The 15,843-nt window shown below is 41.6% G+C and overlaps 1 protein-coding gene across 1 annotated transcript; it reads right to left on the bottom strand.

Moving 5' to 3' along the window:
* Positions 1-4,418: 4,418 nt before the first annotated feature.
* rce1a (Ras converting CAAX endopeptidase 1a) lies at positions 4,419-15,098 on the bottom strand. The gene is made up of 8 exons (XM_054753776.1): positions 14,401-15,098; positions 12,238-12,340; positions 12,004-12,087; positions 11,847-11,925; positions 8,915-9,082; positions 8,772-8,843; positions 8,625-8,687; positions 4,419-6,979 (listed from the first exon to the last, which is right to left on the bottom strand). Exons 1-8 carry the CDS (start codon positions 14,562-14,564, stop codon positions 6,750-6,752), a joined length of 963 nt encoding a protein of 320 aa, XP_054609751.1. The 5' UTR covers positions 14,565-15,098; the 3' UTR covers positions 4,419-6,749.
* Between the last annotated feature and the right edge of the window lie 745 nt (positions 15,099-15,843).

Raw genomic sequence — 15,843 nt, 5'->3', positions numbered from 1 at the left:
AAAAGTGACATCAGCAAGAGGGCAGAGGGCAGAAGTGAAGTATCACTAGCTACGGTCCATAAAAGACTTCATGAACAGAAGTACAACGGGCAACACCGGAAGACGCAAACCACTCAGCTTAAAGGGTCACTGAGATGATTTTTCAACTTTGCTTAAATATGTTCTATATTGTTTGTAAATATGCTCTACGTTGTTTGTTCGTTGTTGTTTTTAAAGCGAACGGTAAATTCGTAAAAATTACATTTAAAGTATGTGGCGTGAAACATTTCTAATATCCGTCTTTGAAAAGCGGCGTTTTCGAAAGTGACGTCGGCAAAGCCACAGCTCTCATCTTAAGCAGACGTATGTACGTGACAGCGTGGAGATGTACACCGTGGTATTTTATATGCGTGATGCTGCTTATGCCTCAACTAAAAAAAAAAAAAAGGGTGCACTGTGTTGTCAGCTGTGTACAGATTATGTAAGTCACTCTTGATTATTACGCACGACATTGATTTATCTCATTTACAAAATAAAATTATAAAGAGAATCATTTTATGAACAATTTTTGCAATGGGCGCCCTTGTTTCTGGCTTCAGCGCCTGCTCCCCAAAATGTCTGTGCACGTGCCTGATAAGGATGGTCTCCAGACATGTTATTGCAAAAACACACCAGGCTCCTGTCGATGTAGCCGTTCTCCTCCTCCCCCACCCATACACACAGTCAGCACTCAGCCTGTTACGTACACATACACTCAGAATCACACAACTCTTTTAACACTGCAGTACACATCACTGCCAGGTCACGGATCCTCTGAAAGTGACGATAGTAATAGAAGTGTAAGCGGCGTGGTAGTCTTATTGACATGGAAATATTTCTAGTGCTTTGGCTTTTATTTTCTTGTATTACTGTTTAATTTAGTCTTTAAGAGACTGTCCATAACTGTTCAAGTTATGGACATTACCTTACAAGTACTGCAACACCTCTCAGCAGCCTATCCACCCCTGTCAGAAACCTCGGCGTGATTGAGTCCACTTTTAAGAGTCGCAAGCGGGTTAATTCAGCCACGAAAGCGATGCTTTGCAGCGTATTGCCACAATAAAGCCATTCCTGTATTTCAAAGCGCTCTCCCCTCGTGGGGCGACTCCAGCGCCCTTCACACTGAGATTAGTCTGTCATCCGTCAAAGAGGAATGCGGAGGAGGAAGACCGTGAGCTCCAGTCTGGCCCCCACTCACTGTCAGTACAGTTCACAATTGAAAGTTTGTTGATAAAAGCCCACCTCCGCAACCCCAGGGGGCGTCTCATGTGTCCCCCACCATTTCAACCTGAGCACATATTGTGGAAAACCTTTCCACCTTCCTCATCTTACAAATGTAAGCTCAAAATGTACTTTTATTCGTGCACAGGTTTGCTATTAATGCAAACAACTTGAAGCCACGGCACAGCAGAGAAGAAAATTCAAGCTCAACTCAAGGTGACACTTACACAAATGGCAAATTTGAGTAAGGTCATTTCAACAAAACAATAGATATAATTTGTTGGTGCAAAGGGATGATCATGTAGCCAGCTGGCAATCAAAAAAATAACGACACTAAATGGAACGTTGAAGGTCTAAAAACCATTTCCATTACTTTAAATTTGTATTTGACTGATAAAAATAAGTATTTGATCATGACTTAGTACGTGGTGGAAAATGTCTTGATGGCAAGCACAGAGGTCAGACATTTCTAGTTGGTCACCAGAGTTGCACACGTCTCAGGAGGGATTTTAGTCGGAGAAAAGCCCCAAAGCAGAATATTTCCACTTCTACCGTATGTTTGACAGGGATGGTGGTGTTGGACTCATATTCAGCATTTCTCTACCTCCAAACACGTCGAGACGTTCCAATATGTTGTGGTCCCAACTCCTTTGAGATCATTAACCAGCTCTGGGCTGATCCCTCACCTTTCTCACAATCATCCTTACCCCACGAGGGGAAATCTTGCATGAAGCTCCAGAGTGAGGGTAATTGACTATTATCTTGTGTTTATTCCACTTACGTATGAATTATTGTGCGAATAGTGGCCTCTTTCTCAACAAGCTTCCTGTTGATGGTATTCTAGTCCATTCCAGTCTTGTGCCTGAGGTCCTCCGACAGCTCTTTGGTCTTGCATATGGTGGTGAAGCGGTTTGAATGGAAGAAAGTGTTTCTTGTGTGCTTCATGGGCACATAACCGGTCTGTGGGGATCAGAACGCTTGCTGGTTGGTAATTTCCTCCAATCAATACATATTAGTTTATAACCTTTGATGTTTTTCCTCTGGATTTTTTTTTATATTCAGTTTCTCTCTTTTACAATAAATCTACAATAAAAAGTTATGGACTGTTCATATATTTTTAAGGGGGTAAACTTACCCAATGAACAAGATCAAATATATATATATATATATATAATACATATACGTATACTCCTGATTTACATTTTGCACTGTTAGATCTTCAGAAGGCTCTAAGTAAAGCTTGAAAATCCTAGAAGAAGAAACTGGAGTGAGACAAAACATTTTAAGCAATTTACTGCAAACAACCATTAAACTGAAACAGGCTGTTCATCAGCTGACCTAACGTTTAAGACCACATCTTTTAAAATCCCAAATCTTGGCAAAAATGTGAATTCAATGTAATTTCTGTCAGGTACTCACACTGTCAAGATCTCTTGATGGCAAAGGCAAAAAAGCTTTCTCACGAGGTCTGACAGTTGAGCTGCATAAGAAAGGCCTCTCACAGCATGCCAGTGTTGCTGAGGTTGGACGCAGTAAGACAGTCATTTTAAACTTCTTCAAAGATTCTGAGGGTTACGGAACAAAAAAACTCAAGTCGTAGGCCCAAAAAAAAAAAAAAAAAAGAAAAAAATCGCACCAGACCTGAGCCACCGGATCCGGCTGGCTGTCAAGACACGGGACGATCCTCTGCCCAGATGAAGGTTTTACTAGTGCCCAGTGCAGTCCAATAACCATCTGACGGCATCTGCGAGAGAAGGGTTTTAAAAGCAAAAAATGTCGTCAAAGGCCTCGTCTCCTTCAACCCCACAAAATTGCCCGTTTGGAATTTCAAGGAGAGCACCAAATGTGGGACATTGAAAGGTGGAAGAAAGTTTTATTCTGTGATGAGAAAAAATAACCTTGACGGTCCTGATGGCTTCCAACGTTACTGGCATGACAAGGAGATCCCACCTGAGATGTTTTCCACACGGCAGAGTGGAGGGACCACCGTCATTACCTGGGGTTTTCCTTCAATGGAACAATGGAGCTTCTGGTTGTGTTGGGGCGTCAAATGGCGAATGGCTATGTTGACATGTTGCAGAGGGCTGCAGGTCACAATACCCGCTTACAAAGGACTTCTTACTTCTTCCAGAGGAATAACGTCACTCTTTTGGACCATCCTGCATGCTCCCCTGATCTAAATCCGAATGAGAACATTTGGGGATGGATGGCGAAGCAAGTTTACAAAACTGGACATCGGTTCCAGACAGTGAATGGCCTCCTTGAAGCCATCTTCACCACCTGGAGAAACATTCCCATTAGCCTCGTGGAAAAAATGGCATCAAGGATATCCAGACCAAATTTATGAGGTAATTAACAAGAATGGCGCAGCTACTCATTACTGAGTCCTCTTTTGAAAATTCTATTTGTATTTTGTGGGGATTTCCGTTTTTTAAACTATGGTCTTAAACTTTTGATCAGCTGATGAACAGCCTATTTCAGTTTAATGGTTTTTGCAATACATTGCTTACTTAAATTGTTTTTGGTCCCACTCCCATTCTTTTTGCATTTTAAAGCTCTACTTAAAACCTCCTTAAGATTCAACAGTGCAAAATGTAAATTCTTACAAATTTTCAACTGGTCTTAACATTTTAATCTGGAGTGTGCATGTATTTGATATATATACATAGTTGATCTTGTTGATCGTGTAGGTTTACCCCCTTAAAAATATATGAACAGTCCAGATCTTTTATTTTCGATTTGTGTGTATATGTTTTTTTTGGTGGCAGGTTTTGTGGACCATTCTATTTGTGGCACAAATCCTCTCATCCACTATCAGTACGTAAACATGAATTACTTTAGAGTTGTCCTGTAAAAGGACACATTCAAGGTTTAACTGATTCCTAATCTCACATCTGCAGTGTTACAACAGGGATGAGGTGCAGGCAGCTCCATCACACAGACACTTGGTGTTAAAGATTGTTTTTGTGTGCGTTTATGCGTGTGAGAAACATGGTCGCCAGTGCAGGTAAACCAACACCCTGCAGAGTCTGCCCAGTTTATTTGCTGAAGCAGCTGACGAGTTAGACGCGATGCCAGAGAGGCATATAAATATATAAATGTACAATGTGTGCAGGAGGGGGTAGAAGATAACATGAGGGGAGGACAGCTGGGGTGTTTCATTACAGAGGAAGCCCAGCGGACCATAAAACAACACTTTCTAGCCCTTTTGCTTTGAGCTATTATACACGCACTGCAGGACAATGTGTCCTTCGTAAGACAATTTGTCAGTCACTCGTGCTACGTGTGGCAAAGGCCACACTCATGTCAAGTTAAATACACAATATGTAATCATCACCATTTTAAGGATACACTGGCTTGTAAGGAGAATCACATCTTTGTTGTCACTAGCATCGGCGTTGCGTTGAAAAATCATATACTGTAGTATTAATCACAAGTTGTTTGGCTAGACAAATATGAAGGCATCACAAAAACATCACAGGCGCTGATTGGTGTATAAAACTGCACGATTTATTCACAAACATATTGTGTAAAAGATTGTCGTACTAAAAGTTTACAGCCGTGACTCGCGAGCATAAAATACATGCACATATCTCTACGCAATCACCAAAATAGATGTGATTAGAAAAAATAGTGCTGATAGGAAAGAAGAGCTGACTCATTGTCTGAAATGTGGTGTATTACAACAACAGAGCTGTGCAAAAATAGACTGTGCAGTCTCTGTCGGCGTTGCGGGCCACATTATTTTGTAGAGGGGAAAAGTCCGCTGAGTATGTTGTTTGATGAGAGCGGTAAAAGCAAAATTCAGTTGGATCGTGTTTGCAAATCAATGCCTGTGAGTGGGGAAATTACAACTCAGTGGCAGGTGAAGACAAAGCGGAAAAAGTGAAGGACTCATTAACAGTCAGCATAAATAACATTGGGGGGTGGCTTGGTTGGAAGGGCAGGGGGCATGATGGGGCATTAGCAGTGACAGGTGCCTCTTAAGGCAGCTTTGAGTAATTGAATTGGCTAAAGGAGCTGTCTCTTCAGACTGTAAGATAAATCATCCTTGTTGTTGTGGGAGTGGCTGAGCCTCGCTGTTGTTAAAACATATTGATTAGTACAGTGGTGCCCTTTAATATATGTGTAAACACACACGCGGAAATACGTATTTGATCACCTGCGGATTTTGAAAGTCAAACAGGATGTCCTCAGAAGTAAGTGGCCGCTGATCTTAGAGAGTCACAGATTTCGCACCGGTTGTGAATTTGCCGTTCAGCTCCTTGTTAGAGAACAGCAATTGCGCAAAAAGTATTGAAACGTTCAACAGTTGAACATTCAAAAGTTCAGAGAAGGTGAAATTAAGCTCACCTGTAAAGGTTATACAGGTAGTGCATTTTAGGTTCATCCTGCAATTTCACCTGAAAGCCGAATATGCCTAACTTTTAGTGAGTAGTGTTATTTTCAACTGTTTCAAACAAGAACCCGACAGACGAGCACTCCTTTGGAGAGTAATAAATCAGATAGTGATGCTGCAGCACTGTGTTCTACATCTTTTTTTTTTTTTTTTTACCAAAAATGCTTCTCTGTGGTTAGGGGTTACTTGGCTGACACAAAAAAGATTCTTTAGGGGATACCTCACTGTAAAAAGGTTGAGAACCACTGGGTTAGTTCATCAATAGTCTCACAATTTTACTTATCTTACTGCCCTAATATGCTTATTGCAGTAATACACCTGCTGCTGCATTGTCATTTATTTGAATTAGTTTATTTGAAAAAAAAAAACACACATTTAGCAGAATATGATGTGTGGATCATTTGAGAGAAAAAGTTGGAAATTGGCTCCACATTAAAAACGTGTTGATTCAGTTCATGTTTAGGCATATTATTTGGGTTGAGGTTGGACTGCGCTGCTTTGAGTAAAACTGAGAAATCCAACAGAAGCAATAACACGGCTCTCTCACGCCCTCTAGTGTGTATAAACAGTACCCCACAAGCACACGTCAATCACTTAAAAAAATCGATATTGCTGAAGCAGTCAACATTTTCTTCACAGTTCCAGTTTAGCTTATAGAGTGTTTTTGCATTTTAAAGTTCTTGCTGCTGCCTTTATTGTGCAAGTAAACGATTTAGCGGCCTGCATAAAAAGATGTACTATGTCTAAGCGGTAAAGTATAACATCAAAAAATTGATTGAAAAGGATCAAAACTACTCACTAATGATTTGAATTGTACTGGAATGGTCCAAGTCCAACGTTTTTAAACGGTTCAACTGTAGCAAACACTGCACCAAAATCAGGATGAAATAACTGCTTCAGGAATAAATATGTCCTTCACCGGTGCTCCTCTGCAATATGAGCCTCCAAGCGCTACACTTATCAGGAGACCACCTAACACCCTGATGACCGTGGTCAAGCACCAATCGGCACAAAGCGGACCTGAGCTCTCAAATGTCAACCACCACGAGCGCTTGTCAGTAGAAGATGAAAGACGCAAAGAAAGGAGAGGGAGTAAAGGGTGGGGCCAGGATCAGGGGATGCACAGGGTGCTAGAAGAAAAGGCCAGGGCGCACACTGGTGTGGGTATGCCATAGTAGGAGGGGTCGGTGAGGGGGTAGAGAAGGAGGAGGAAGAGGAAGACCCCCAGCAGGTAAGAGCAAAGGACAGTGAGGCGGTGTGGGTGCTCCAAGGCCGAACTGATGGCCGGGAAACCCATGTAGTTACAGAAGGAGTGGCAGAGCACTGGGCCCACCAGGTGACCTGAAAAACAAAGGAGGAAAGACGCACAGCTGGATGAATGTTTAAATCAACAAGATGAGATCAATCTACGGTTTAGCACGCAAATGTGACTGCTAACATCACACATCCTTCTCATCACGATTCACATAGGACTTGTTTTTGCTTCCAGGCCGCCAATAGGCGCAAAATGTCATATGCATTTAAAGTATACATGAGATCCCTGCTATTCGCGGCAAATGAGGAAAATCTGCAAATAATGGACACACCCATAAAAAGCCCTAAAAATGTCTATTTTGGATACAGTACACCCTATGCAGTAATATACCTCACAGTTACTAATCACATTCACTTTTACACATAAGAAACAACACAGGCATGAAGTATGATGTACTGTAGTTCGAAATCATGCTGTTATATAACATCAGATCTTGTCAAAACATCTTCCTGCTGGAAAATGTTGAGTGAATTGCTGGGTGGCACGTGACATCACGTCCTGTTGCAGTCGTGAATGAAATTTAGTAAATGAAAGAAGGAACGTTTGTGTGGGGCAAATACTTCCCCAGCAGACCACTCAATCATGGCGGCAGCTCCTCACTAACATTAACCCACACCCTCCCAAATGTTGAAGCAGCCACCTGAAACACCAGATAAGTTGGCAAAAAAAACCTTTGAAAATGACCTCTTACTCATCCCCAAGCATGAGTGGAAGCTGACTGGGTTAGCTTAGTTTACCAGAGCATGCTAGTGCAGCTGTGTGTGCAATTCAGGCTATATGAGTGTGCTTACAATGCGTTGTGTTTCACCGCTTCTTAATAACGCGACTGGAACTGCGTCATAACAGTTTGTTGAGGATTTTGTAGCAATGTGTGTAGACCAGGGGTCACCAACATTTTTTCTCGTGAGAGCTACTTTTACAAAATGAAAATGGCCAAGAGCTACTCATTTTTGTAACATTTATTTTCAGAGCTTATTTTAAACCTAAACAAAGCGAATATACTTGTTTTACCAGAACATTAACAAAATGCTGGTGTCCACAACTCACATTTTGTATTTCAGAATGCATTTCTTTCTACTGTTCTTTCATTATTAACTGAAAACCTGAATGAAAAGCAGGCTTGTGGGTACCTCATGTGGTCGTGGGGGGCTACCTGGTGCCCGTGGGCACCACGTTGGTGACCCCTGGTGTAGACGCTGACATCCCATTGAAAATGTTTGTGAAGCTACATCCATTTCTGAAATTCTGAGCAAAATTGTCCAGTGATGTATTGCATTAATAAATGTACGGATTTTTCATTTCCTTAATGGCCATTTTATTCACTTACACAAAGAGGGCACACTCAATAGTGGTAAAATAAGTGTAAAAGAAAAAAAATGGAATTCTAAAAAATGTAAAAAAAAAAAAAAAAAAAAAAAAAAAAAAAAACTGAATCGCCGACCATTTTAATTAAATCGTGTCAGCCAAAATTCAAGTTAATTATGCGACCCTTGCATCAACTGCTCTTTTAAGATAGTTACTACATTTTGAAAGCCAATCGTTTTATCCACTAAGTGTAATTAGCTGGATGTGTAGTTTACAGTTTCTTCAGAAGTGCATTATACTACTTCGCTGCATTTGCAGGACAATCAGGAGACCCGACATGAGCCTGTATGGAAGCCTCCTTCCTACCTGTTCTCACAAAAATGAAGGCTGCGTAGGCTCCAAACACGGCCGCGTAGGAGAACTGGAACGCTGTGGCGGGCATAAAAAAAAAAACACAGTTCACCATTAGCATCATCCCCTCCCTCCACCATGACTATGAAGATGGCTACATACCAGCTGAGAGGAAGATCCCTGACAATGACCCCCGTCGGAAGCGTAGCGACTCAATCACATGGTGGAAGTGAGCTACGAGACGACAATTTACGAGTTTGATGACTGAGATCGTTCAAAGTCCACGTGTGTTTGTCCGAACTCACCCATGCCAAAAAAGAGAGGGCAGGTGTAGATGGCGGTGGCGGGGCCGGTGCAGGGCACCAACATGGGCAGCATACAGGCCCTGAACACCAGCTCTTCTGTCAACGGTGCCACTACCTGGTTCCTCAACCACCGCATGTCGTTGAAACACAACGTCCAGAACCATGGGTCTGCAAGAGGAAGCATACAAACAAAGTTGTGTACAGTCGTCCCTCGTTTATTGTGGTTACAGTGTTCCCTCGTTTATTGCAGGGGATAGGTTCCCGAAATAGCTCACAATAAGTGAAATCCGCGAAGTAGCCAACTTTATTTTTTTTATAATTATTATACATGTTTTAAGGCTGTAAAACCCCTCACCACACTTTATACACTTTTCTCTCCGTTAACATTTTCTCACATTTCTCTGTTGTTTAAACACTCTGAGGTCAAATTTCATTTGAATTTTAAAGCTCAACCTACTAGTTTTTATTTGGTATTACGTGACTCTCACATATTTCACTCATATGACCGTGCCTTGTCGTCCTGGCACCGTTCGGATGTATCCTTGTTAAAACATATTGCTCCCGTCCTATTTTCCTCACACGGTTCTTGCGTTTCTTCCATTCTTTACAGTATTGGCGGTTAGCAAGCAGCTCACTCAGTTAGCAAGTTTGGTAGCCAGGACCACAACAGGAGAGGGCAGGAAGGAGATTGGTCTACAGCCAATCAGGAGATAATGGCTGGTGCAGACAGAAGAGCGAGAATAGAGACACACCATGGCGCGAGGGAACACTAATAGGTTCCAGACCCAACCGCGATAAGTGAATTTCCGCGAAGTAGGATTCAATATTAATAAATTGAATATTTTCGTAGTTGGAGCACAGAAAACCAGACTGTGACCTTATAAAAACTTTTTTTAATATCATTACATCCCTGTTAACATGAAATACCACCCCATAGTCACCTTTATACTCATATTGCCTAATATAGTAGACACGATAAGCAACAATGAGACAATAACTCACCGTTAGCATTGGGAAAGTTCTTTCTTATTGTAGGATCTCGACCGTAATGTGGGTCGATCATTAACAAAAAAATGATGATAGACATCAGCCTATCATCCATCCTCACTATGACGATTGTCACTTGATTTGATATATTCCTGCCAGTCTGACATGAATGTGGCATATATGCTAGCTTTGTTTACATCACATTGCGCAACGCTTATGCGTAGGCTACGGGATCTCTGAAGTTACACAAGAGACGGCTGCCACTTTAAGCAGAGCAATATATCGAGCTAACTAGTTAGCCTTCAATGTATTTATTCTAAACCAGGGGTCTCAAACTCACGGCTCGCCTAGCGCGGCCCGCCAGTTTTTCTCACAGGTACTTTTGTATGTTAGCAAAATTGCTCAAAAAGTAATTATTTGTACTTAGTTACAAGCGAAAGTAAATATTGTGTTGTGTTTAATATTGATGTTCGGAATTCAGATGTTCGTGAACGCACCTTGTGTAAGCGTGATTAATGGAGAAGGAGGACGTGACACCAACAAGTCAAATAAAAAGTATATCCTGCCCCAGTCATGTTTTTTTCAAAGTATGCCGTGAAAAGAAAGGTTGGCGACGAGCACAGACAATTTCAGGAAAAATGTGCGACGGAATATTTTTTTGTTCAGCACAGGGGCATCCCGACGTGTCTAATATGCACAGAGAAAGTTGCTGTGCACAAGGAACATAACATCAGATGTCATTACTCAACTCGACCTGCTGAGGAGTATGCAAAAAAACAGCGAGATGAGAGAGACATCACCGTGTAAGTGATGTCTGTGCTGCCAGACATCACTTACACTGCACAGCTTGCAATATGCAGTATGTCCGTGGGGTTAACAACAGTTTTGAAGTGATGGATGAGTTGCTCACAGTGCTTCCAATGCATGACCAGACCACAGCTTAATGGCTATTCCACCACCTGCGTGATGCAATTGTGGATGCCGGTTTAACATGGAAGAGCTTTGCTGGAACAACAACTGATGGAGCACCATCAATGACAGGGAGGAGATACGGACTGGTGGCACTCTTCAACGTAAACTAGAAGAGAAGAGTGTGAAGCAGGCCATTATCTCTGCACTGCATTATGCATTAGCAGGCCCTTTGCAGCAAATGCCTGAAATTTGACAATGTAATGTCTGTCATTGTGAAATAAATGAATTGTATAAGATCCAGGGGCTTAAAGCACCTGCCTTTTTTTTTTTTTCATTTTTGACTGCTGACGGCTTCTCCTTTGATGTGCAAGATGCTCCTCCCATGCTTCAAATTGAGCTCATTGACCTGCAGTGCAATTCTGAACTCAAAGCCACCTTCAGGGATGTGAGTGGAAAAGATGACAAGCTTGGACAATTTCTGAGAGAACTGCCCCCTACTACCTTCCCTGAGCTTTCCAGGATGTTCAGACAGACCTTGTGCCTTTTTGGGAGCACATATCTGTGTGAAAAGCTCTTCTCCACCATGAACTTTAAAAGTCAAAGCACAGGTCCAAACTTACTGATGAGCATCTTCAAGTCATACTGCTTCCTCCCTTAAGCCAAATGTGATTCAGCTGTGCAAGCAAGGAGTAGTCACAAGGAGTCTGTGCTGAACAAACGTTGTGTTTTGAGAAAACGTTCATGTTCAGAAGAAGCGTTCTTTTTGCGGAATACTTGATGCAGCCCAGTTTGAGACACCTGTTCTGAATCTAAGAATGGGTTTGAAACTGAGTGACGGAGGACAAATACAGTAAGCAGCCAAAAACCACTTCCGCAAGGAATAATAGGCCATAGTCAAATACAAAACAGCAATCATTTATTAGAAGTTTTTTTGAAAAACCTCTATAGAGTGAGGGAGCAATATTCGAACCTTGATGTAGCGAGGGACCACTGTACAGGTATTTTAATACGTGAAACGCACAAGCCAACTCACCAAATGCTAACCGGATACCATCCATGAAGGTCCAGGGACAATCCATTGCCAACTGTGTCAGGGGGCCCAGAAACAGGATCTACAGCACCACACACACGCACACACAATACACAGTCATGGAGAAAGAGTACTTTATTGTGTATGCATCGTTTGTTACCATGGTGAGCACCAAAGGCAGGACAATGGCAGGGATGAGGCCTTCAAAGCGCACCCCCATGACCGCCAGCAGTGGAGACACCATCTGACACACACACACACACACACACACACACACACACACACACACACACACACACACACACACACACAAAAAAAACCACACTTTTATTCAGTTCAGTTCAGTTCAGAGCCACGCTGACCACCATTCATCTGTGACTTGTGCCGTACTCACCCGGACGCCTGTCAGTTCCTTCCATACCCACACAAAGAGAGGCGACAGACCTGATATGATTAACACGCTGGTGAAGCGGCGTTTTATAACAGCGGGGTGATCCCTGACAGACAAGCAAAAGAAAATACAAAAATAATTACAATTACAATCACTATCCTGAAGCAGAAAAATTGTGCAATGAAGCGAATCAGTTTAGGTCACAGGGCAATACTAGAGCTCCTGCTGGCCAACCAAACTCCAAAGCCGAGGTGGGCGATGCTACAAAACGTAATAATGATCTGATACCAAGTAACTACAGGGCCAGTGTCTGAAATACCGACACGTTTTACTTGATATGGACACTTTTACTTATGTAATATGTAATGATAGCAACAAAATAATGCACTTATTGCCTTATTCCTTTTTATTACATACAATTGTTTCAGCAAAATAAAGTCAACGGTGCCAATATATATAAATACACACTCCTGATCCAAATTTTAAGCCATTTTGACACATACAAGCTACATTTTGCACTGTTGGATCTTAAGAAGTTTCTCAGTCGCGCTTCAAAAAGCAAAAAGAACAAATACGAGTGAGACAAAAGCATTTTAAGTAATTTATTGCAAATAACCATCAAAGTGAAATAGGCTTTTCATCAGCTGATCAAACATTTAAGACCTCTGCCTTTAAAAGCCAAAATCGTCTCAAAAAATGGATTCCATGTCATTTTCTATCAGGTATTCACACTGTCGTGATGTCTTGATGGCAAAGGTAAAAAATTGTCCTCTCTTTGAATGCGGTCGGACTGTTGAGCTACATAAGCAAGGCCTCTGGCAGCGCGCCATTGCTGTTGAGGATGGACGCAGTAAGACAGTCATTTTAAACTTCTTCAAAGATTCTGAGGGTTACGGAACAAAAAAGTCAAGTGGCAGACCCAAAAAACGGCACCGGCCGTGAGCCGGCGGATTAGACTGGCTGTCCGTCAAGACACAGGACGATCCTCTGCCCAAATGAAGATTGTTACTGGTGCCCAGTGCAGTCCAATAACTATCAGACGGCATCTGCGAGAGGTTATTAAGAACAAAAACGTCTTCAAAGGCCTTGTCTCCTTCAACGCCACAAAATTGCCTGTTCGCAATTTGCACGAGAGCACCAAACATTGAAAGGTGGAAAAAATATATATTCTCTGATGAGAAAAAATATAACCTTGACAGTCCTGATGGCTTCCAAAGTTACTGGCATGACAAGGAGATCCCACCTGAGATGTTTTCCACACAGCACAGTGGAGGGGGCGCCATCATGATTTGCTTCAATGGAACAATGGCGCTTCAAGCTGCAGGGGCATCAAACGGCAGCTGGCTTTGTGGAGATGTTGCAGGGGGAATTCCTCATGACTGAAGGCCCTCAACTGTGTTGTAATGACTGGGTTTTTCAACAGGACAATACTGCAGTTCACAATGCCTGCTTGACAAAGGACTTCTCCCAGAGGAATAACATCACTCTTTTGGCCCAACCTGCATGTTCATCTGATTTAAATCCAACTGAAAACATTTGGGGATGGATGGAGAGAGACGTTTACAAAAAATGGACATCAGCTCCAGACTGTGAATGCCCTCGATGAAGCCATCTTCACCACCTGGAGCAACATTCCCACTAGCCTCCTGGCATGCCCAAACCAATTTTTGTGGTGATTAACAAGAATGGCCCAGTTAGTCATTACATTACCCTTTTGTATTGTATTGTATTGTAAAATTATATTTCTATTTTGGGGGGGATAGGGATTTTTTTTAGCTATGGTCTTAAACTTTTGATTAGCTGATGAACAGCCTGTTTCAGTTCAACAGTTTGCAATAAATTGCTTACTTTTTTTTGTCTCACTCCCATCACTTTTTTTGAACCTCTACTTAAAACCTACTTAAAATCCAACAGTGCAAAATGTAAATTATTGTAACTGTACAACTGCTTTTAAAATTTTGATCAGGAGTGTACACAATATTTACATTATATTTGAATAACACAAAGATATTTTTGAAAACTATCGAGCAGGATACCCGATACCAATAGTACACTGGCATGAATAATATGGATATCTGGGGCGATCAGCACAACTCCTCTCTCAGGCTAATTCTTTGCCTTGAATAAGGCAATTAGTGAAGAGTTGAAAATCAAAGTCAGGCCTACCTTGGCAGGTCACTCCTCCACACGTACAAACTGCCGACGTAAGAACAAGCGAGCAGCAGACAGGACAGAACCGACAGCCCGCACACACTCGCTGGAGGCACAACGTCGCCATTACCAAGCTCCCCTGCCAGAAGGCTCGGCACTAATTCCTCCTCGTTTGCCATAGCGTCAGTCTCAAATGGCTAAACCAGAAGCACAACATGGAGGGGAACTGGGCCATCTAACGTGGACAAATAAAACAGCAGCGAGCACTGTCATAGTCCCCGTTGACGTAAGCTAACGTTGCTAGCAGAGACACAGCAGTGTGATCACTTCACATGGTTATTGTGTCCCGGGTTAGCACGATATTGTTCAAATTAAAAAAAGATATGCACGCACTTCGACCGTCGTGTTCTTTGTTGACGTATACACGTCTTCTTATGTTTGCTGTAACAAACAATACACGTTACCAAACATGTGGACAGTCGCACACCTAGCTAAACCAAACGAAGCATAGTCTGGATTGCCCCGAAGTAGTCACTTTCAGACACCTAAAAGTGTTCTTCTCTCTTCCTGTAGACTCCTGGGGCTTCATTTTCACAGTCTACACATTTGAATTAATGGAACTTTTCACGTATTTTGCTCCACATGCGATATGGGCACTCTCCTGAGCGGCTGTGCACTGGCTTATTAGTCAGCGCAGGGTGATTACGTCATAAGAAAGTATCTTCTTCGTAGTCTTGTAATCAACAGAAATAGCGTCTCCTTCTGACCATGTTTATGCATTTAAATCCACAGAAAGCGATTATATTCAGTGAAATGATCCAACACGCACACGATATATATAATATTATATTCGTGCAACTATCGGTAAATCTAGTAAATGCAGGAACAGTATTGCCGATAATAATACTTTTTACTTGAAAATACTCATTGAATGATTTTGTGATTTTGAATGTAGTGTGCTGATCCTGACGATACAATACAAAACAATATAAAACAATGCAACCATATTAACTAAATCATTGATACACCTCCCTACCTCCTTTTGTTACGTAAAATTGTTCGTCAAAAATACAAAGATAACTAAACAAAAGCAAAAATACATTTGGCTGTTCTTCAAATTCTTTGGATTTTTGTCCACAAAGCCCTCCTGTGTCCAAGGACTTAGTCCCTGAGGTGATTTTTGTTCTGGAAACAATGTGACAACATATAAATATAGCAATATAACAATACGAACAACACAACAACAAAACAGATATTTCTAAAAATAAAGAGAACTTAAAAATATCAATCTTATCACACTAGTATCGATTCAATACTGATACTAATATCAATAATATATTTATTTAGTAATTGCACTAACATCCCTGGCTTCCATTTTTTAACATTAATGAAATAAATGTTTATGGATAATTAAATTAATTGTATAATTAAGTGTATTATGTGTATAAAACACACAAA

The sequence above is a fragment of the Dunckerocampus dactyliophorus genome, chromosome 15 (genome assembly GCF_027744805.1).
Source record: "Dunckerocampus dactyliophorus isolate RoL2022-P2 chromosome 15, RoL_Ddac_1.1, whole genome shotgun sequence".
NCBI classification, from domain to species: Eukaryota; Metazoa; Chordata; class Actinopteri; order Syngnathiformes; family Syngnathidae; genus Dunckerocampus; species Dunckerocampus dactyliophorus.
The sequence above is the reverse complement of the archived record's forward strand: the minus strand, read 5'-3'. Positions and strand labels throughout refer to the sequence as shown.

Bases quoted from the DNA above. Each gene is read 5' to 3' on its own strand.
- rce1a (XM_054753776.1), bottom strand. From the start codon at position 14,564: ATGGCAAACGAGGAGGAATTAGTGCCGAGCCTTCTGGCAGGGGAGCTT. The intron at 8,688-8,771 runs GTATGTAGCCAT...TGCCCGCCACAG, and splicing joins AGGGATCTTCCTCTCAGCTG to CGTTCCAGTTCTCCTACGCG. The intron at 6,980-8,624 runs GTAGGAAGGAGG...TTTGTTTTTCAG, and splicing joins CTTCATTTTTGTGAGAACAG to GTCACCTGGTGGGCCCAGTG.